The sequence below is a fragment of the Ostrinia furnacalis genome, unplaced genomic scaffold (assembly GCF_004193835.3).
Source record: "Ostrinia furnacalis isolate ACB-3 unplaced genomic scaffold, ASM419383v2 OfSCF7560, whole genome shotgun sequence".
Lineage (NCBI taxonomy): Eukaryota > Metazoa > Arthropoda > Insecta > Lepidoptera > Crambidae > Ostrinia > Ostrinia furnacalis.
In genome coordinates this window covers 271758-293853 of record NW_021137799.1, presented here as the reverse complement: position 1 = coordinate 293853, position 22096 = coordinate 271758, and the positions used below count along the sequence as shown (strand labels likewise).

General features: G+C 34.1%; 3 protein-coding genes across 6 annotated transcripts in view; 2 read left to right on the top strand and 1 right to left on the bottom strand.

Annotated features, from left to right (window-relative positions):
• Positions 1 to 228: 228 nt before the first annotated feature.
• Positions 229 to 4417, bottom strand: Vps60 (vacuolar protein sorting 60). Its single transcript, XM_028321674.1, has 5 exons — positions 4223 to 4417; positions 3944 to 4095; positions 3567 to 3732; positions 3041 to 3164; positions 229 to 2054 (listed from the first exon to the last, which is right to left on the bottom strand). The coding sequence occupies exons 1-5, from the start codon at positions 4289 to 4291 to the stop codon at positions 1885 to 1887; spliced, it is 681 nt and encodes a 226-aa protein (XP_028177475.1). The 5' UTR covers positions 4292 to 4417; the 3' UTR covers positions 229 to 1884.
• Positions 4418 to 4742: 325 nt separating this feature from the next.
• On the top strand, positions 4743 to 8678 carry LOC114365196 (thiamin pyrophosphokinase 1). Of its 3 annotated transcripts, none has more exons than XM_028321714.1 (7): positions 4743 to 4904; positions 5118 to 5313; positions 5401 to 5564; positions 5915 to 6001; positions 6295 to 6574; positions 6816 to 6935; positions 7731 to 8678. In XM_028321714.1, the coding sequence occupies exons 1-7, from the start codon at positions 4890 to 4892 to the stop codon at positions 7736 to 7738; spliced, it is 870 nt and encodes a 289-aa protein (XP_028177515.1). In that variant the 5' UTR covers positions 4743 to 4889; the 3' UTR covers positions 7739 to 8678. The 3 variants fall into 3 exon arrangements, with proteins under 3 accessions (XP_028177515.1, XP_028177514.1, XP_028177516.1); XM_028321713.1 differs by having other exon boundaries at positions 5401 to 5588; XM_028321715.1 differs by having other exon boundaries at positions 4761 to 4904; positions 5151 to 5313; positions 5401 to 5588.
• A 2299-nt stretch (positions 8679 to 10977) lies between these two features.
• Vha100-2 (V-type ATPase subunit a family protein Vha100-2) overlaps positions 10978 to 22096 on the top strand; it is a 40011-nt gene continuing 28892 nt past the window's right edge. Inside the window, exon 1 of one of the 2 annotated variants that reach the window (XM_028321707.1) lies at positions 10978 to 11085. The gene's annotated coding sequence lies outside the window, so the exon portion shown is untranslated. Of the gene's footprint in view, positions 11086 to 12245; positions 12396 to 22096 lie in introns of those variants that run through there. The other variant, XM_028321708.1, reaches the window with a different exon arrangement.

The window sequence follows — 22096 nt, the reverse complement described above, 5'->3', positions numbered from 1 at the left end:
CTAACATAATGCCTTCTTAGGCTGAGTTGCACCACCAACTTTAACGGAACTATAACGGTAACTGAAGCTTTTTGTATGGAGTTTGACAGATTTTTAACGTTTGTTAAAGTTAAAATAAAATGGTGCAACCCAGCCTTAGACAACGACCAAAAATAACTAATTCAGAACTAAAAGGTAACTGAACTCTAAAGAAACCACTAGGAATAGGAATTCTAAAATGAAACACGATTTAAAAAGGTATAACTTATTAAAGATCATAAAGTTACATAACAATTAGACACAATTTTAAACAAATTTTTTTACTTTTTAGAACCTATACTAAGTAAATGATGAAAGTGTTAAGAATCAAATAATTGTGTTGCTATTGTTAATGTATTCAAATATAATTTTATAGCAATTTGCAATAAAGTATATTTTCCTATTTGCAATCACATAATGATTTTCTTTACAATTATGAACATAATTAGTAGTTAATTTCAAAAGAACCAATGATTCTGGAAAATAATTACGTATACATTTGAAAGCATTATTGTCGTGATCCGATAACCAGATATATGTAAATGTATATTTTATCAAGTCTGAAACCATTGTAATGTTTTTATTGTACAAAATCTGGAATGTTTTCCTGCGTTAATTAACTTCCAAATACATCAGGCGACTAAAGAAAAGGTGGGACTTTTTTATGTTAAAGTGCAATCTCTATACTCTCCTAAACCTTTTTAATTTGATCTGATTATCAAATCACTAAAGAGAACCCTGACCAAAAAAGTATGCATGATCAGTAAAAAAATTGCCAAATCTTATTCTACAGAAATTACTGCACAATTTAAAGTAACAAAAGCGGTTAACGCGATGTGATTCTTGGTTTACAACAAAAAGCATAATTGTATTATAAAACTTAAGATATATTAAATTTATATTTAAATGTACATTTATATTATATTTGCGTAGGCATGGTGAAGTTACTATAACAAAGAAATCACAGCATTATGCTGAGGCAATTTCATGTATCCTCTGAAGCCATGAGAACTGCTGTAACCTTACTATGTCTAACATCAGGTGAGTCTTTGTTCTAATGTATTCTAAGTTAGATGGTGATTTAAAAGAAGATGGCATTTATATGCATTAAACACAGGAATGATCGTCGTATATCAGTGAAATGAACACCAGTGGGCGCCACTACCACATCCATTTACGATTGAGGTTGGCGTTGGTCTGTATCATGACAATGCATCACATTTATAGATGAAAAGAAAGCCATTACCCGCTTGTGGAACCATCTGTTGATAAAAATACGATGGCTCTCGTTACAACGCTTAAAACGTCAATACCAGTGATGTAGCTGAGAAGAAAAGCAGCCAAAGAGTTGCAACGCAAATGTAACCATTATAACCCAACCAAAATGAGACGCCTCAGGTCTCCTCAATCTGTCTAACTAGCATGGTGACTGTATGCCCATTTTTTTGCCTCTGGTAAATTAGACAGGGTCGTCGTCCTGTAGGGCAGGGTACTCACCTGCCATGTAGCACGTAACGTAGCATGTAACATAACCAACCTTCAAGTGAGTAGGGCTCGTCCACGGTCATCGCGTATCTGGCTGCGAGCTCCTGGATCATACTGCGAGCCACCTTTGTGCTCGCAGTGATACCGCCACTCAGCGGGCCGCTACGATCTCCCTGCGAACCTCGCGCGAGCAGCTTGCAGTGGGCTCGTGCCAATCTACTCACTTGATACAGTATCTGATACATTACATGTACACGGCTAGATGAGTACCCTGCTTAGTAGAGACTAAATACCCTGATGATAACGATAATGACCTTTATATCCCTACCAAGTAAAGACACATTGTGCCCCACAAAGAACAAAGGCTCACCTACCCTCACTTTAACGGGACGTCTGCACAACACTAGGCACCTGCGGCAGTCCGAACTCGTCCACGGGCACTCCGTCCTTGTTCCGGACGCTGTCCGCGCCGGGTTCCTTGTCGGGCGCCGCCGGGGCCTTCACTACGTCATCGAGGTATGACGTGTCGTCGTCCAGGGCTATCTCGTCGCCTGTAAGGCAATGAGTAGAGAGATGAGAAAGTAGTCAAATATGTTGAGTTTAGAAATGGGCAATACTGAGTTGCTAAAGAAATTATGTGAAATCTAAATTTTGTTACATTATTTTAAAAACATTTAGACCGAGAGGCGACTTTTAACTCCAGAATGATTTCAATACTCACACATGTTACGTTACTCAAACATGGTTTCAATTACCCCCACAGAAAGTGCAGTTACTATTTGCAATGAGGGTGTCCGCGATTGAAAAATCCGCCAGGTGGCAATACGTAGACGCGAGATCCAAATGCTGCGTGATTGGTGAATTTCGACATATTATTATCTGTCAATGTCATGTCAAAAATAACCAATCATGCAGCATTTGGACCTCGCGTCTACGTATTGCCATCTGGCGGATTTTTCAATCGCGAAAACCCTCATTATGGTGGTTTTAAAGGAGGTGATGATACTAATGCAAAAACTTACGATTCCTTTTAAATTGTCAATTAAATACATAATTCCAAAAATAAATTGGTTGACTCATTAATAACATGATGATTAAAATTATAAAAATACAAGATATAAGAGATTACATGAGGACAGTCATGATTGAAATAAAATGCTGTTCAACTCACAAAAACCCCTTGAAATTAAAGTCCGTATTCACAAACATTACTATAAGGTCTCACAGTGTGCGTGGATGCACAGGGTCTGGTTCACACACAAACCAATCACAGAGCACTATTCAATGCTGTGCATTCAATTTGCTGCTTTACATAAGCAAGCATTGTTTGTGAATACAGGCGTAAGACCTTTTACAGAGTGTAACACAATTTTCCATTTCCACATTAGTCTCACATTTCTGGTTCTTGCTAGGTTGATATCAAAAGCATAGCACGCTCCATCGCCCTTTGGGTGACCTTGAGCCTTTTTATGAGGCCCATAGTAAGCTACCACATCCCAAATCCCTATACTATCAAAAGAAAAGTATTGAAACATACCAAGAGCATCAAGTTCAGCGGCCAGCTCATCATCGTCAATCTCCGGCATGCCGTACTGCCGGCCCAGCGCCTCCTGAACCTCGTCAGCTTGCTCCAACATGTCTGCCAGCTCATCGTTTACGTCCTGGAAGAGAAGGTTGAAAGGTTTTATTGTAGTTATTAAGTTACAATTACAAATTAATAAACCAAACTACCTAAGTTTATTATTTAATATATTATTGTGTGGAAATAAATAAATAAAAAAGTTCATCCTCCCAAGTATAGAAGATATTACAAGTTAGACTATAATTTATTGTTATTCTCCACATTTTAGTACAGTAATAATTATGTAGTTTAAGGTAACAGTAAGAAAGGCAAAATAAAAGTTATTCCTAAAATAGGCAGTATTAGAACATGTTATATTTACTCGATAGATTGAGGAATTAATATTATTTCCTTATCCACATGCCACAAAAGGCTGAAACTATTGTTATTTTGAGACAAGTTCATAAGTTATTTGAACTCTTTTGATAGATTGTAAGCATACCTCAATGTTATCAATGTTGATTTTCTTGAATTCTTTTTTCATTTGAGTGACACCGTCTTTCATCGCAGTCACCGTGGCCTGTGTGTCCTTCAGGGTTTGTGTGGCGTAGTTCGCCTGCTCCATGTTGAAAGACTGAGCTCGCAAACTATCCAGTTGTTGTTCATACCTGGAATTTTATAATCAAAATTTAGAGCAATCATTAATGTAATTATATCCAGTTCAAGTTAGCAAAATTAATTTGATAAGTAAACATGACAAAGTTTCCTGGAATTTAGTATGGGGTAGTATCTAATGCAATTTCCGATAAACGTTGATTGCAATTTTCGATTTAAGGTAATTTAAAAAGTAATTGAATAATTTCAAAATTATTAACTTACATTTTCTTTTGTTTCAAGACCCGCATAGCCTTCTGCTTTACAGAGTTCTTTGCAGGACCTTCCCTCATCTTGTTCATTTGATCTTTGTATTTCCTAAGCTCATTCTCCAGTTTTTGTACTTTCTGCTCGATATTGTCTGCTCTGGCATCGACCTATAAAATACAAACACACTTACAGGATCTCGTAAAAAAGATAAAAAAGAGAAACTATTCATTTGAATACTAATGATTCATCAATCAAGAAAAGTACTTCAGTAGGATGATGACCACTATTACTTACATTGGTGATACAGTCCGTAATACTAGGACCAGGTTCTTTAGGTTTTCCTCTACCAAATATTCTGTTCATGATGATGAGAATATAAAATTGGTTGAACCTACGATAAAAACGACAAATTAAGTTTTATTGATAGCGCACAACAATTTTTTATCCAATCAAAGCTGTCAAAATTCGTCCGTCATTTCCGTCAATGTCAAGAATAGAATGCATAGACTAGAATTTTTTTTCTTTAATTTAGCTTTTAGTATTTCCCCACCTGCCCGCGGACTTACCCACAGGCAAAATGACCGTTCTGTGAATTCTATTCCAAAAACACATCATCATTAACGTAGCACACTTCACCAACAATATCAGCTAAGACTACGACCACAGATAATTATCTTGCTTGCTTAACTTTAGTTTCGTCAACTTTGACTTTTGACCTTGACGGACTGCCCGTGGGCATGATACGACCACTATAATTTTTGATTGTGGTAACAACACTTATTGTCAATGTCAGCTGACTCCATGACATATGTCAAACTAACCTTGCAAAAAGTTGCAAAACAGTTTGCCAAAATTGCCGAAAGAAAGTTTGCTAAAAAGTTTAATTATACGTTGTAAATATTAGAAACCAGTAAATTACTGTAGAATTGCAGCTGCGTTTTCTTATTTCATAAATAATACAATGTTAAATAATAGGGTTAGTATATTCACCGACAAGTTATTGTATACCTACGTTGATTTTAATATTTACCTTATTCACTTACTTTTTGAGAGTTGTAATTGTGCGAAAAATAGTACAAAGTTCACATTAATGTCGTGAATTAATATAGTGTTCGATAATCGAATGAATCGATAAATTACGCCCCCTTTCTTTTTACGAGATTCTAGTTCTATACAAACTATTTTGTAGGTGGGAATGATATTTAATGTCTTGTATATGCAGCTCAACAACTGTGGGACTTCTTGTAACTTACTTAGATGTTGGAAATGGGACGTTACACAATTGATTACAAGATCGCTTCAAACGAAGGCCAAATATGCAATTGTAATATTGAACAGACCAATATCACAGAAACAAGAATTCATCACAAATCTATGGAATAATGGTAAGTTGCTCTAACTATGATAAATTCACAATTCTATATAAAACTCTATAAACTCATTTAAAAACTGACAATAATTATTCTTTCCAGCATTAGTAAGAATGACTGTTGACGGTGGAACAACAAGATGGGACAAATTTCTCAAAGAACTACCTGAAAATGTACAAAGCACAATGAAATACCCAGATTTGATAACTGGAGATTTTGACTCCATCGGCCAGGATATTCTACAGAAATATAAAAAAAGTTGTAAGGTTAAATCCTCTACCAATCTAAATGTAGGTAGTTTCAAAGTAAATGATAATAAACCTCCAAAGGGGCTTGTATTTTAAGTATATATTTTACCACATTTTGCACGAAAGACAGGGAACAAAACTTTTGTAATTTTTGATTCTACAAGTCTTTTCTTCTGCATGCATCTCATATTCATACAATCATGGGATCATTATAATAAGAAGACATAATATTCCACATATTAAAAATAGTAATACCACCAGTAACATTGTAATTTTTACTCATGCATCTGTGCATAATCATCATGTTTTTAAATAATTATTTATGTCAATATTGATAACCTTTGATATTTACTCAAGTTTCTTCGCAGGTGATACACACACCAGACCAAGATTACACGGACTTTACCAAAGCATTGATAGAACTACGTAAACATTGCCAACAAATTGATATGGAGGTATGATAATAAGTATCATTTTAATCTTTTATTAAAAGTGACTGAGTTTCTTGTGCTGCTTCTTCTCAGCACTGGCCCATTTATTGTCCCGAAGCAGTGGTAGGATTAATACAGGGATGTGTAAAAGTGCTTTCTAAAATTTTATTTGCAAAAATAAATGAGTTTTGTTTATTTTTTCATGGGCTAACAATACTTAATTATTTTTTTATATCATTCCAAATAAAAAAATAATTTTACAATGCAAAATGAAATATTATTTTACATTAATTAATGCATTTTTTGTTTGTTTTCAGATTGACCATGTTTTGACTATCTGTCAGAGTTCTGGAAGACTAGATCAGATTTTAGGGAACATTCAAACACTATTTCTGGCCACAGAAAAGGCCTTACTTAGTCCTAACACAAGGGTTTACATAATAACAGATGATGCAGTCTCCTGGCTCCTGTGCCCTGGAGAGCACATAATAAGCATCCCTGAACAGACAAGGTTCCATAAAAGGGCTTGGTGCTCATTAGTTCCTATTGGAGAGACTTGTAGTTATGTAACAACTACTGGATTGAAATGGAATTTAGGTTGGTAAATCATTCTTAAACGTAATTTATATTAAATCAATGCTGAACTGTTGCTATCATTTAAGGACAGATACAATAAAATGTTGGATTTTGGATTTAAAGATTTTGCTTTAATGGTCCTTTTTGGTGGTGGCCTTTTTTGGCAGTTCCTTTTTTGACGGTGGCCATTTACTACCGTTTTTGTTTGGGCCTATTCACCTTATCTGAATAATGAACCATGGAAATGTATTTTTATTTCCAGTTAATCAACCCCTAAGATTTGGCGAGCTAGTGAGCACGTCAAACACTTTCGACGGGTCAGAAACTGTGACAGTCAAGTGCAGCAACACAGTGCTTTGGTCAATGCGAGTTCCTAGTTTATGTAAGTTTTAAACCTAAATTATAATCGCTAGCACGTCAAACTACGATGAGATATTTTACAATAAATACCTAAAGCAAAAACTTGGATTTTTGTCTTAAGTCTAGGCACAGACCACCGACTTTTAGTTGGCCGATAGTTGGGCCGGATTCTAATTTGTATTGACCGATACCAAATCGTAATGTACGCACTTTCATACATCTCCATATTGATTAACAGCCCGAACCAACTATCGGCCAACTAAAAGTCGGTGGTCTGCGCCTAGGCTAAAGCCTGGTCCGTGAGCACGTAGAATTCCGTCCAATGACCCCAAGCTACCCATCCTTATCGCTCGCGCGTAATTATATTGCTGTCGCGACTGTGCGACGCGCGCTCGCAGTGAGTGTGCGAGCGAGGATTCTACGTGCTGACGGACCAGGCTTTAAATTAGACCTTAGATATACTGCAACTTTTTGCAGCGACCAAACGCGCGTCTAAAATTCTCAATTTATAAAAACGCGATTGAATAGAGATTGATGCATTTCTAAAAGCAGCTTTTAGAAACGCATGTGCGTAAAGTTAAACGATTTGCGACTATATCGATGCTGTAAGTAGCGCATTTCTATCGCGGATCACTGCAAAGATTCGCAATGTATGTATACCTAAACGACCTAAAGGGTATTATAGTGAGCAACCACCATAGGCTAGGCACACTGTTTACTAAATTACAAGTTAAAATGCAATATTTGAATGGAATTATTTTGCTGCATTAAGAAAATTAGAGAATATAACTAACAAAATAGTACAAAATTGTTTCAGGTCCATGAAATGGTGATATAAATAAGGTAGCAAATGTATGAAGAGTTCTTAAAGAAATAGACACCAAACGTAATAACATAGACTAAGTAATTTCGTTATTAACTTAGTAAATTCTTTATCCAAAGTTAGTTACTGACACTTATAATTCTAGTAATTTTTCAAATGTTACAATTTAAATTGGATCAGAAATGTTATTTGTAAACTGACCTAAAATGTTAGTTTAATGTAAGGGCCAATTTTTCCCATGTTATGTTCTATCACCACACGTAGGTAAATCATTTTTGGCGATTTTTCATTTTAATGCCATTCGCCACAGAGTCGAAAGACACGTCGTTTCGTCCAAACTCCTGTGAAGTTGCTAAAAATGTCTTACGTGGTGGTAGAACTTAACTTTTATATTATTATTATTTTTTGCTTTATAATTAATGCATAATATAATAAACGGCCCTTATCTGACTGCGTAAATACGTAAATGTGATGTACTTATTGAGTTGTGTTTAGTTTTTATTTACCTAAGTACCTGCCATATTTTTTGTTATATTATTTTTTACAATAGGACTTATGCCATGTTTGTAGTAAAAATATATATTTTTTCTAGATTGATTCTTTAGCTCTCGGGATTACACGCATTGAAAAAATTACAATTTCTGTGCTCGTACAAATTATTTAATTTTAATGGCTTTTTCTGATCCTAAGGGCCTTATCACTCTAACGATTTGTGCGTCGGTTAATTAATGTTTTTGTTCTGTAAGACCATTCCTAATTTCGAATTAATCGTTACTACTCCTATCTCCATGTCGAGTGATTTGTTATCACTTATCAATGATAATTGCCTTGTTAATTGCTAATCGAACACGGGTTTGACATAAATATGTCATCTTTTAATGATTATTTTGTATCTAGAATCTAGATCTATCAGTTTTAAATGTTATTACAATTTCTTAGCGAATAGAGTCACTTCTCAAACTAAATTTTAAATAAACAACTTGAATAAATCGAAACTGCCTAAGGCAGGACTTGAACGTTCATGGTTCGAAGTTCGTGGGTTCGAGTCCCGCCTTAGGCAGTTTCGATTTTTTAAAGTTGTTTAATTAAAATATCAGTTTTAAGTTTCTGTTAAGAACTACATCACATCATAGTCCAAAATACTATATTGTGTGATCTATTTTATGTGACAGATGATATTGTAGACTAAATAGACGAATTACCTACTTTTATAGATTATTGCTTCGATTCCCGAATGATTTTCATAAATGGTTATGCTTTTTTTATCTTTATATTAATTAATTTTGGGTACAGGATATTGTTTTTAATAAAATTGGACATGATTGTCATATTTTTGCTGTTTGTATGCTTTACAACAAAATGCACTCTTATACTTAAAGCCTACATTTTCCTAGTGATGTTTATAAGGTGAGTTACAACATTTACATTCTATTTATGAAATAATTATATTTGTCCTTTAACACTAGAAGTGCCGAAGATTACGACCCCCCTAAAAGCGCCGCTGGGTCAATTTTGTCCCAGCATATATTTAGTAACATTTTTTAGTTTCAGGCATGAACATTATGGTTAAAACTATTTGTGGTATCCTTAAAAAATGGTTTATCTAAATAGTTAAATCAATATGTACTTATTTCTTTAAAAATATAAATCTATTCAATTTTAATTTTGAATTATTAAGAGACAGATATTTTTGGTTTCATAAAAAAATAGTCACATATTACATGGTGTTATACTGTATTAAAACTATGAAATTACTAATTTAACTATTCAGTATTCTTTTTGAATAAATAATAAATATCTTACAAATAATAGTGCACATTTTGCACAAAGTTTTTTTGTATGGTTTTTTTGTCTCTCTGGTCTACTATGTGTTTAGGAACTTCTATAGGTATGGTTATTTTTCTGTTATCCGTACACACACAGTGAAGTTTTTTACCAGTTACAATGAAAAGTATGTACGTTTAATTTAAAAAAAATTATAAGTCACACATTTTAAAAATGTATCAAATCATACAATGTATGAACTGGCCCATGTCTTGAAGTCACCTTCCTACTAATATTATAAATGTAAAAGTTAATAAAGATTGATGAATTGATGGATGGATGAACCGATGAACGAATAGAAAGGATGAATGGGTGGATTTAAGCCTTGAACTTGAACTAAGTGAGTGTGGATTCATGGTTAGATCCATTGTTGTTTTTTCACTCTTTTACGCAAAAAATACTAAGCCGATCTTAATAAAACTTTGCAGTTTTATTGTTAATATTTCAGAATAACATAATATAGTCTATAAATAACAATAATATTCAGTTATTTGGTCAAATAACAACGATAAGTGTCAAGAAATTAGGTCTTTCTATGATAAACTTAATTTCTCACTAGGTGAAGTCACAGGCAAAAACTAGTACAATTTAATTACATTTCTGCATTGTGATGAGTCACCTAAACGTTCCTCACCTCCCCATTCTCGTATTTCCTCGAAACAAGGACTCTTCATCGAATTATTGTTGCAAATACCAAGGTGGGACAAAAATGACCCAGTGGCGCTTCTAGGTAAAACCGATTTTAATTTTTTTTCTAATAATGTTATATTATCAAAAACATTAAAAAATGATAAAATTCAATAAATCAGGAAAAGTCAAAAAGTTTCATGGACTTTCGTTGAAAAATAAAAAAGTTAGAGACGATCAAACTCGCGAGTGGGACAAAAATGGGACGGCGGCCTTTCTAGTGTTAAAACAAAAATGTTTATGAGCGATTAAATATAATTCATTGATAAATAAGGCGCTGGATTGGAACCATGCAATAAAAATATTTTAAAGTTTATATTGTGAGATTATTCTTAAGATTTTCTTTATTTCTTATTACATGATTGTTACTCTTCGATTGTTAGTGATGAAAATGTATTGTAGCAGACTGAGAATTTCACTATCACAGATATCACTATGATATTATCTGAGGATAAGTAAACAAGTTGAAGATTGAATAATCTGCTATTATCACGATCGAAAAGTATCTTTGTTGTTTTCATTTTCATAACCGACCTTTGTTATTTATGGAAATGCCAGCATTTGCATGTAAAAGCTTGCAACTTTGTAACTTGGATAGGATGGAATCATTCAACTTTAAACTTTTGTATGCGTCCGATTGCAGCAGATATTGTGATGGGGGCGCGTGTGTGTTTACATAACGATGGGCCGGAGGCTGCGCCGGCGGCGGCAGTGCTACCAACCGCACGGCGAAATCACGAGATAGCTGTCATCTTCCTTATCATCAGCTGATACGGAATCGCCGCTCGTTTCAACCAGTCGCCCGTCGTTATTGTTTGAAGACTGCAATATTCTTCACGTGAGTAATTTTATATTTTAAACAACTTTCTTTTAATAATTTCTTTTTTTTCTGCGTTGTTGAATATTTTGGGAAAGTAAAGGATGATGGGCACTTTTCTATGGAATCTGGGCGTAAAACCAACAGAAATGTAACTACTATTATTTGTTAGGACTTAATATCAGAAATATATTTTCATATAAATAACTACCAAAAACTCCCGGGTTTGCTTGGAAATTGACATAATGTGTAATAGTAATAGGTGCTTTATTGCGCAAACAAAAAATATTATTAATTAATATACTTATCTACTTACATTTTAAATACATTAAGTTATTTATCCATTATTATGTCCAACAGTTCAGGAGTGGGGCCAACAAATGTATATTTAAACCATGTTCTACATTATAAGCGTAGGACCATACCTAGGTACCATTTAGAGAAATGACATCAACACAGTCATGTTTCAATGGGATTTCTACCAGTTAAGTTGTAGTGTTGTCGCATAATCGATCACGGATCGATTATTAATCGATGTTGCCAAATAACGATTTATCGATTAACAATTCGATTAATCGATTTTATTGATTACCATCATTACTATCATTTCATTGTTAATTCAATTCCTTATTTTCAGCAATATAATCGATTATTGCAATCGAATAATCGATTATGATTTATTCGGTATACATACTTACTAAATCGATCGAATCGATAGTAAGATATGATACAATACTCTCAATATGATCGATAAAAGCAATCTAATAGACCTAATACTATTTTTATTACCCCAATGTGATGTGAAATACTATGGAAACTTTGCATATTCAACGACCTCTATCTCCGTATCCCGGCGTATTTCAGGATTGTTGTCATACTATGAAATGAAGTACTAGTATTAAGCTTTAATTTATTATACTTTTTGTTTCTGTTGGTTTAACGCCCAATATGCCCATCATCCTTTTGTTGGTAATTTAATAATAATTTTACTTTGGACAGTGTTTGAACGCAATTATAAATACAGTGCCAATTAACGGTTGTTCTTCAAACTTGAATCTATCTTGCGGGTTTTAAGTGAAAAAAAGTAGTAGGTAGTGGAATAAACGCTTCAATAAACACTGCAATGATCACATCACGAAGTCAGGCGCGGTCACATGCTCGGTGGGACCAACATGACCAATTGGAAGTCAGTTAGTTCGCGCGCGTGCGACGCGCCAAACGTGTTCCGTGCGAGTTTAAACCCAACGCAGGTATCATTGGTGCGTTCACGGACGTCATTGTGTTCACTAATTAGACCCAATCCCCAAAGAATAAGGTCCATTTCCGCTCACGTGAGTATTACAATCATTAATTGCAGCGTGCAGCGATAGCGTATATGCTACACGATACTGACTCGAGTTGAATTCGACGCATGCCTATGATTTTAAGTAATGCGTTTGGAGAAATTCGTTACATCTCTTAGGAGTTAATGACTAGTTAATTTCTCACTAAAGGAGAATTTATTTTAATGCTTCAATTCTCAGATTAACCACAATATTACGCTTTAATATGACTTTGAAAAAAGTTTACGATGGCAAAACAATTTGTGCATACTCTTCATTATATTTTCTTTCATCTAGTGTTCGTTTTGTTTTTATCCATATCACATTACCTTCTTAATTAAATTACTAAAAGCCGTAGAGTTTGTTAAGAATTAAGATTACTTTTGGGTTCCCAATACTAACATTACCTGCCCTATAATTACCTGCCTACTTTACAAGTAAAAATTAAGACTTAAATTTATTATATTTCAATAGGTAATACTTATGAAGATTTGCTGTAATACTTGCGTGTCTTTGTCATAACAAGACGCAAAATAATTTTCATTTTCCTCTCTGGATTTTGATTCAATAAATTACCGTCATAATGAGGTACATATTTACCTAAAGTAAATCATTACTTATTGTAATGCTATTAATTTGATGACGAACGAGTATTAATAGCATACAATTCAGTACGTCCACAGGGTTGTCCATCTATTGAAATAGTTTCAGAATAGTTAATAACATACATTTGAGGTAGTTTTTCCTGAAGGTAACTAGCATTTACGGATAGAACTTAAAAAATTAATTTCCTCTGTAATTTTGACAGCGCCTTCTCTAAATCAACATTAGGTACCTTACCTATCATCAGTTCTATCACACTTACGTTCGTGCTCCTTTTTAGATATTCCGATCTTTGAACTACATACAAGATAACTTTTATCTGAACAATGTATAGCCATTTCCACATTTTTTGTATAAAAACTGTAAATAACAAATCTAAGACATAATTAAATATTTTACTACTTTCTAGTCTTATTGAATACGGGACATTGGCAAAATCTGGATATAAATAGTCACTTCGTTATTTTTTTAAGACGGAAAAAAAAATTTGACGCAACGATTTAATATTCCAAATAAAAAATGTCCCAAAGGCAACCTCGTGACTAAAAAATAATGTTTACCCGCCAGCTCAACTTCCAAAGCCTTATCAGCAAGAGTGCAACAAACCTCAACAGTTTAGGAATCTTATCGCAAATATTTTTAACTCGATTTAGATTCGTCTTCATTTACATAACTATCAACGTGCCTATACGTTAAGCATGCACCTGCTTACATTCCAAATTAGACATGGAAACATACCGGCTTTGGAAAATTTTGGAAAGTTTAATAAAAGTTAAGACAACAGACTAAAAATTTCCGCCTGGCTTATGTAAACACCATCCATCAAATTCGAGTATGATTTAGCAGGTTTATAATAATGTTGAAGTATGTAGTAGACTTCACTAGTCGCTGTTAGTATACTTTATTGTTTTTAATTGTAATAAGCTAATAAATTAAATGAAAATTATTAGCAATAAACAGTTGAGCTTTTAACGGGTAATAAATCATTCATCAACAAATATTATAAATATCTGTAATTGATTTTATCACGTTTGAATATGCTCGATACTTGCTAAGGTTGACTACTCACGGACAGATTGTAACCGAGACCGACCTACCGTTGCGTAGTAGTACAGCCACATAACATAGAAAGAGGCTCAGTAAGTACAACTGCATACTGAATTGCATCTTCTGCTAGTTATTGGGATTTTTGCATTTAAAAGATGCATAATCAAATCAAACATAACAGCATACTAAGGCGAGAGTACAGTGTATCTTTCATTGACCAAGACAACGCTGAGCATAGTATTAAGCAGAATACAGAAATACATGCAGCGTGCAATCAATTACAATACAATGCAGTCTCTGAAGAATTTAGAAATCCTTTAACATCAATAGCAGTCGGTTTCTGGTTAACGATTTATTTTTTGGTATAAAGACCAATGTTTCAGAAGTTTCATGTACATATTACGAGTACATATTATGATTGCGAAAGACTTAATCGCCCTGTGTGTGGCGCCCCTTAGCCGTTCAATCATTCGGAGATAAAGACCTTCCGTCCTCGAGATAGGTCCCTTTAACCTTCACATCAAGTGTTCAAATATCTGACAAGTTCACACTGATAGATGCTTATCTGTCGGTTAACAGAAACCTGCAGATAGTAAGTCGATTTATTAAGGCCCGATTAGGCCAAACTTTTATCCGAGAATAACTCCGGGTATAACTGGCACATTGACAGTTTCAGTATGGGAAATATGTCAAAACTGACGATTTATTCTGAGTTTAATAATTACTCTTGTTTGGTCGAATCTACTCTTAACCTTCATAATGTAATAGTGTAACTTAAATATAAGAGAATTAAAGAAAGATTTAAAACCAATAAAAAAAAGTACTAACAGATCCTTCCATTAACTTCCAAAGAAAATAAATATTAGTCCTGTACGCGTATGACAAATATTTAGGTAAAAGACTAAAATAATATTTTTTATTACTCATTTGGTTCGTGACCATAGAGTTTGCGCACGTATTGCTTACGTAACTGTGGATTCATTTATGTACTATGAACAAGTACACATAAAGTACATTACATACCTATACATGTGGTATTATAGGTAGTAATAGCTTTGTAATATGGCCGGGTTCTCAAGAAGTGCATACATAATTGAAAGGAAAGTGCGAATTTCTAAGTCAAGAAGTTTCATTAGTTTTTCCCCGTGTAATCAAGGGACTGCGCTCAGTGTAGAAGCCTATCCATTAGATAGGGTTGTCAAGTAACTTTTCACTTCTACTTTTATTATTAACTAGCTTTCCGCCCGCGGCTTCGCCCGCGTGGAATTTTGTCTATCACAGAAAAACAATATCGCGCGCGTATTTGCTCACCGTATAGACCTAAAATGGACTACGATAAACATTTTAAAACCAAAATTAGCTCAATCGGCCCAGCCGTTCTCAGGTTTTAATCACTAAACTAAGACTAACGAACATCAATTCATTTTTATTTATGTAGATTTACATATTATTATATTTACTGAATTTAGAAATGCATAAACTTAAGTTACTTAACTATTGGACTGAAAAACGCTTTCCACGTGTTACAGGAAAAATTTAACTGTAGTCAAACCTCTTTTAACTTCGGTTTCGGCACTGGTAGTTTAATATTTAAAATTAGTTTTCTTCAGATAAGAAGGCTAGTTAGTAAATACAAACTCACACATTAAATAGCACTTAACACTTATTATGTAGGATTTAAGTGCTTTAAAATTTTGAACGTCACTGATTGTCGTAAGTGCCTACTTGACGTCAAGTGGTTTTAGAAAAAAGCCAACCAGCGTGACTTACAGTCATATTGAAAAAGGTTTTTTTATGTTATGAAGCCAACAATTAATTTCTTGACAGAACATGTACTGAATTCATTATTAATTTTATTAATAACGATTTATTATTTGAGTATAAATGTAAGTCAAAATAGTTCAATATAATAAATTATAGCTCTCGAATTGGTTTATGTCCAAGTGTAACATATTGTTAAAGTACAGGCGACAACACATTCGACTCTACATTTGTATTGCAATATCACTCGTATTACAACTTCATAAAGGCCTCAGTGTATAGGTTTATATGCCGTCATCCATACTTCAATATTCAATGTGAAAACATTTTGTGAGTAATGGCCTGAGAAGTTTGTGGAGTGACTAATGAACGTGCGCGTACGCATTTAAAATAAATATCAAAGCGGCTGATTTTTTTAAAGCAAGACTGGTGTTTGCTTAGTATATTCTTAAGCTGGTTACATACGATGAAGATAATTCAAAAGTACCTATTGTATTATTGATTTAATTACCACTATGCGGTCGCAAATGACCATTATTTTTTAAATATTGATCAATCACCATAAATCGTCTTTAATAAATCAATTACCTATGTACTATCCATAGGACAGTCTAAGGTAATATTTTGCACTTGTTTGAAACTAGTATTATTCTGGCAAAGATAGCGAATAGGTACCTACTTATTTGCATTAACTTCTCCATATTTATCTCGACGTTTACTAAACTTCCGGCATTATTATAATAGTGTGTGTCAGCCTTTATGTTTTAATACATACCATCATATTGATAGATAGTAAATCTTGATTACATATTTGCACCTTTATTTGCTTTTAAATGACAATATTTGAGGCGTGCAAAGACCTCATTCCGGTTCTATGACACACTCATAAAGCATTATTGTACTTTCAATAAATGTCTGCAAAACACATTTCAGCTGTATTTATTTAGCAATAATAATTTCAGTCATAAAAAAAGTACTTAGTAAAAAAAATAACATTACACAATAGAAACCAAACGCCAACTTATTTCTATTCTAAAATATCAATATTAATGATGACTAAGAAGTATTTATGTAAGTTAGGTACAATTTAAATTGATAAAGTCATGCTGCAAAAAGTAATAGGTAAACTTAATTTACGTTTACATTTTATTTTGAGTGTTTTTGCCTGTCTAAAATACCAATTACCTTGTGACAGGGGGCGTGCGCTGCATTTGCTGTTCTTTCAAAGACGTTTTGAGCAGGACATACAAGTACTTAAGTTGTACTTAAGTCAGATGGCACATTATCTAAATAGATCAGGACAAATGTCCTGATTGTCATTTTTATTCCAACGCAATGTCCTAATAAGTACAATATTCTCCGTATGCAGTCCAGTCCCAAATGGACGACTAACTCAGAGCCAAAATGTCTTATGTATAGGAGCCCTTAGACATTGCCTGAAAAACTGGGTTTGTTTAAAAAAAATACACACAATCAAACTTACACGCTTAAAAAACGATATGGTTTTGTAGTAAGCTACTGCCTAAAACTAATGTTGCCCGCTTATAGCAATATAAATAAATACCCATCTACCTTTACGCTAACATCAAGAATCGACGTAAAGGCAAACAGACTCCAGACCGCCGATTTACCTTTACGACGTTTACCTTTACTAATTTTAGTCGGCTCTCCTCACTCATTTCGATTGTTTATATCTGCAACGCCATACCACGCCCGTTAGGTATGAGTATTTAATTTTCTACTTGCAGCATGCCGAAATAGATTTGCTGATGCAGGTGAATACTTTCTTTAAAATGGTTTATTCTACTTTGTTCACCTGGGTGATAATATCACCAGGGTAAAGAGCGGTGATGAAATGGTCCCGAGGTGAAATGAGTACACTAAAAATTCCACTTTCTTCACCCGGGTGGACATAGAATAGAAGATTAGAATAGAATCACGTTTATTTTGCTCCCACATGGAAACACATACATAAAACAAGTAAACAGAGTCAACGTTGCAGAATCAGTAAAAAAAAATCGGAAAAATTAATACTTAGGCGGCGTTGCAGCAGCAAAAAGGTCCCCATCTCAGCTTGTGTCAAGTGCATACCACTTGACGCTGATTTTCAGACGACGGCCGGGGTCTGAGTTGCTCGGTGTATCAGGTTAAGAATGTGATAAATGTCTATAATGTCAAGTAGTTGATAAAATAAATACAAAAATCAAAATGTAATAATCCATCAAAACAAGAAGAAAAACATAGATAAGAAAATCAAACAGGTTATATTGTAGCTATGGCAGACGCATGATGGGACTGCCTTGTACTTTGTTTGAGAGAAGTCCAAAATTCCAGCTCGATACAAAAAATCATCAATATTGGATCAACAGCAGGCACGATAAGTAGTAAAGACAGGTGGTGCGCTATTTCTTTCATAAGTAGAGTTTACTTAAAAGTTAAATTACAACACATAAACTATTACTAACAACTGTGTAATTTGAAAACAATGCCAATTGTTATAAGGGCTACTGAACTACATTATCATTTTATTGCTATCACAATAACGCAATTCTACTTACCTCGTAACTTACATTTTTGCACTGATAATGCAAAACCGCGCAGTTACACAATAAATGGCATACCTACTACCTAAAGCTAACATGTTGCTTCAAAACATAGTAACTTTTCTTGCTATAGACATAAGTATCAATTTCCTGAAAATATTAGCTGTAGTACTGTCCCGATCATCGCCGAAATCCATAGATTAGATTGTTCGGGTAAACAAACATTCACGATTCCAGTAATTTTAGTGTTATTAGTGTTATTACTAATAAACTACAGTACCTGTATAGGTACTGTTATTTTTCAACCCTATTTTATGTGTTGACTTGATAACCGCAAACACAGCTGATGTAGTTTACTAGTATCGTAAGAACCGGGCCTTAGACTATTACAATTTAATGAATAATCATGGAAAGGAAAGGCATTTAAGTAAAAAAAAACAATATACATAGTACCTACTTAGTAGTAGCTGACTGAGTTTCTTGTGCTGCTTTTTCTCAGCGCTGGTGAGGGTTAATACTAGGACGTGTAAAATTGCTTTTTAATTAAAAGCCTACTTGCATAAATAAGGCTAGTACAGTTACTTTATTTTATTGATTTTCTGACGGTACTAAATCTCATTATGTTAAAAAATAAATTAAATAGGCCGAATCCTGAACGAAAAATATATATTTTTTATAATTTAGTGTTTCGTCCCAGTGGGACGAACGTATTGTGGGACGAATCACTGAACTAGCCCATAAATAAATGAGTTTAAGTTTTTTTTTAATAAATAGGAACCAAAGCGAACTAGTTTTCAACGTCCTGTGTCATCATCACCGAAATAATGGATCATGATCAGTTCATACATACATTCCACAAACAAATGTCCTTGTGAATATCTCGGAGTTATCAGAGCAAATCGATTTATTCTGGAAGCGTTCATACAAACATTTCTATTATTACACTGACATTTTGAAAACACATACAAATCTCGTTCACATAGGAAATAAATGTGGACCGGAAACATGCACACATGTTGCATGGTGACCTTACAACGGGCTCGTTGCTCAACCTACCTGCAGTACGGCCTTCGTCGGATCGTTTCCGAGTGGCCGTGTGGCATTATCCTGTTTTGCGACCATTCTGAGACAAAATCAAGTCCAATAAACGTCTGAAAACATTTTACACAGCGCCATCTATTCCTAAATTAAGAGCCAGTTTTTTTGTACGTGGTTAATTATTTTTTTAGTAGTTAAACATGAGCAAATTAATGCTTTTACTCCTCACTTTAACACTATTTAACCATTAGTGACAAAATTAGACGTTTCGTTGAGTTAACTACGGATTTCTGGTCTGAACCAAACCTTTTACTGACGAAAGCACACTGGCTTATTGCAAACTAGCATAATAATATAGATACAAAAGATGCCTTGCTGTTTAGCTTCATTTGCCTTCGTCTGTCTTAATGAACGACAAAATAAAAGCGAAATACCACTGAGATAAATCTACAGTGACGCCGATTTTAAATATTTTTGCCATAATGATTCATTGTTCACAAAATAACACATTAAATTATGTTATGTTTCTGTCACAAAGCAACGATTGTTGTTAGTCTCAAAAACGATGATTACAATACAATGACCCTTGTAAGACTTATCATTAGATATATAGGTATGTTTTAGACTACAGTCCACGAATCCAGTGACTGACTTTTTTACAGTCGGGGAACAAACTACTAAGTTATTAGTTAGGCCCAGAACAGACGGTGAAACGCAACTGCAACGAAACTGCAACTACTAGTTACTTTTGAGTTGCATCTAAGTTTCTGCCATAGCGTCCGTTGAGAGACCACACATGATGCGACCAGTTTGAAACTTTCAGTTTCAGTTTCATTCATCAGAATCATCAGAAAGTTGCAGTTTCGTTGCATTTGCGTTTCACCGTCTGTTCTGGACCTTACTTTCGCAATTTTTAGGGTTCCGTAGCCAAAATGGCAAAAACGGAACCCTTATAGTTTCGTCATGTCCGTCTGTCCGTCTGTCCGTCTGTCCGTCTGTCCGTCTGTCCGTCTGTCCGTCTGTCACAGCCGATTTACTCGGAAACTATAAGTACTACAGTGATGAAATTTGATGGGAATATGTGTTGTATGAACCGCTACAAAATTATGACACTAAATAGTAAAAAAAAGAATTGGGGGTGGGGCCCCCCATACATGTAACTGAGGGATGAAAATTTTTTTTCGATGTACATACCCGTGTGGGGTATCAATGGAAAGGTCTTTTAAAATGATATAAAGTTTTCTAAAAAACATTTTTCTTAAAGTGAACGGTTTTTGAGATATCAGCTCTCAAAGTCGTAAAAAGTATGTCCCCCCCCCTCTATTTTTATAACTACGGGGTATAAAATTCTAAAAAAAATAGAGGTGATGCATGCTAATTAACTCTTTCAACGATTTTTGGTTTGATCAAAGTATCTCTTATAGTTTTTTGATAGTTCGAAATAATTTTACACAGTAAATATCCGATTACGTACCTTAGTAGTAAATACTTGTATACTTTAGTAGCTTACCTATTTTATTTCGTTTTCGATATCTTTCGAGATATCCACATCCACACAGAAAAAACTACCTACGTCAATTGTTATGTTAGTTTGGTGGATTCTATTAAGTCTATTGGTTCAGAATGAAGTAATTGGTAATGGTTAAGTCTCTGACGATAATATATTAACTCTAATTGCCGGAGCGGACCCGTCAATCATTGTTATGATAATGACGAATATGACAATTACTCGTATAATATTTGTCTTAAAATGTTTAACTTTTGCGCTGATACACTTTTGTTTTTGACAAAAAGCAATTGTTAATTTTTATCTTCCTTACTTACAGTGGCAACTGTTGGACCATTGCAACCCGCAAATATCTTTGAAGGAATAAATATTTATTTGCGTCAAACATTACATAGCGATAACTGAAGTAATGCTAAGCGTTATCTGCCTTGGCTTGTTTGCGATTGAGATTGTTCTTATTCTTTGTAATATAAAATATGTAATGTAATGAGCCACCTATTTTCAGTTTTCAGCAATTAGAAATGGAAAAACGATATCAAGCTGAAGTAATTCACGATATTCTAAAACGAGTCTCTAGCTAGAGTTCTGTAAAAGTTGATTATTACTTATCTCTTTATTATAATGGTACTATTGACTTTAACTGGTCTCACAAAAGTTTACGAGGTTTAATGTTGTTTTCCTTTTCCTGTCCCGTCATTTTCCTCTTCTTCAGTTTATATAATATCATTGGTTTACACAGAATTTGATTTATCATTTTGCTGTATATCTCACTTAAAACATTCATAATGTGCCCTATTTTCTAACTGGTATAATCTGTAGGGTTTACTTTCAATATTTGCCGACCTTATACATTGTTCTTATAAGTAAACATAGTTTGTTTATTTTGTCCTGCAAAACCAGCAGACATAAACAGTCGTCCAAGAAGGTCTTCATTGATCGCTTACATTTTTTACTGCTTAATTAGTCGACACATGTCTCGGCTCTGATTTCGTTCTTTAATTACTTGTGTCAGACATTTAATGCAATGAAATCGTGCCTTCTGTAATTCCAATTTCTTTTTTATGACAGCCAGTTATTTATTTTTGTTTTATCTGTTTGCTTTGGTAATGCGTAAGATGTATTTGCTGTCAGTTATTACCGGATAGAAAGTAAATATTTGACAAATGGGTGGGGTTTAAAATTGTGACGTTTTTGCAGAATATTTGACTGTT

Bases quoted from the DNA above. Each gene is read 5' to 3' on its own strand.
- LOC114365196 (XM_028321713.1), top strand. The intron at 5,314-5,400 runs GTAAGTTGCTCT...TATTCTTTCCAG, and splicing joins CACAAATCTATGGAATAATG to CATTAGTAAGAATGACTGTT. The intron at 6,002-6,294 runs GTATGATAATAA...GTTTGTTTTCAG, and splicing joins GCCAACAAATTGATATGGAG to ATTGACCATGTTTTGACTAT.
- Vps60 (XM_028321674.1), bottom strand. From the start codon at position 4,291: ATGAACAGAATATTTGGTAGAGGAAAACCTAAAGAACCTGGTCCTAGT. The intron at 4,096-4,222 runs GTAAGTAATAGT...TGTATTTTATAG, and splicing joins TTACGGACTGTATCACCAAT to GTCGATGCCAGAGCAGACAA. The intron at 2,055-3,040 runs GTATGTTTCAAT...ATTGCCTTACAG, and splicing joins CGCTGAACTTGATGCTCTTG to GCGACGAGATAGCCCTGGAC.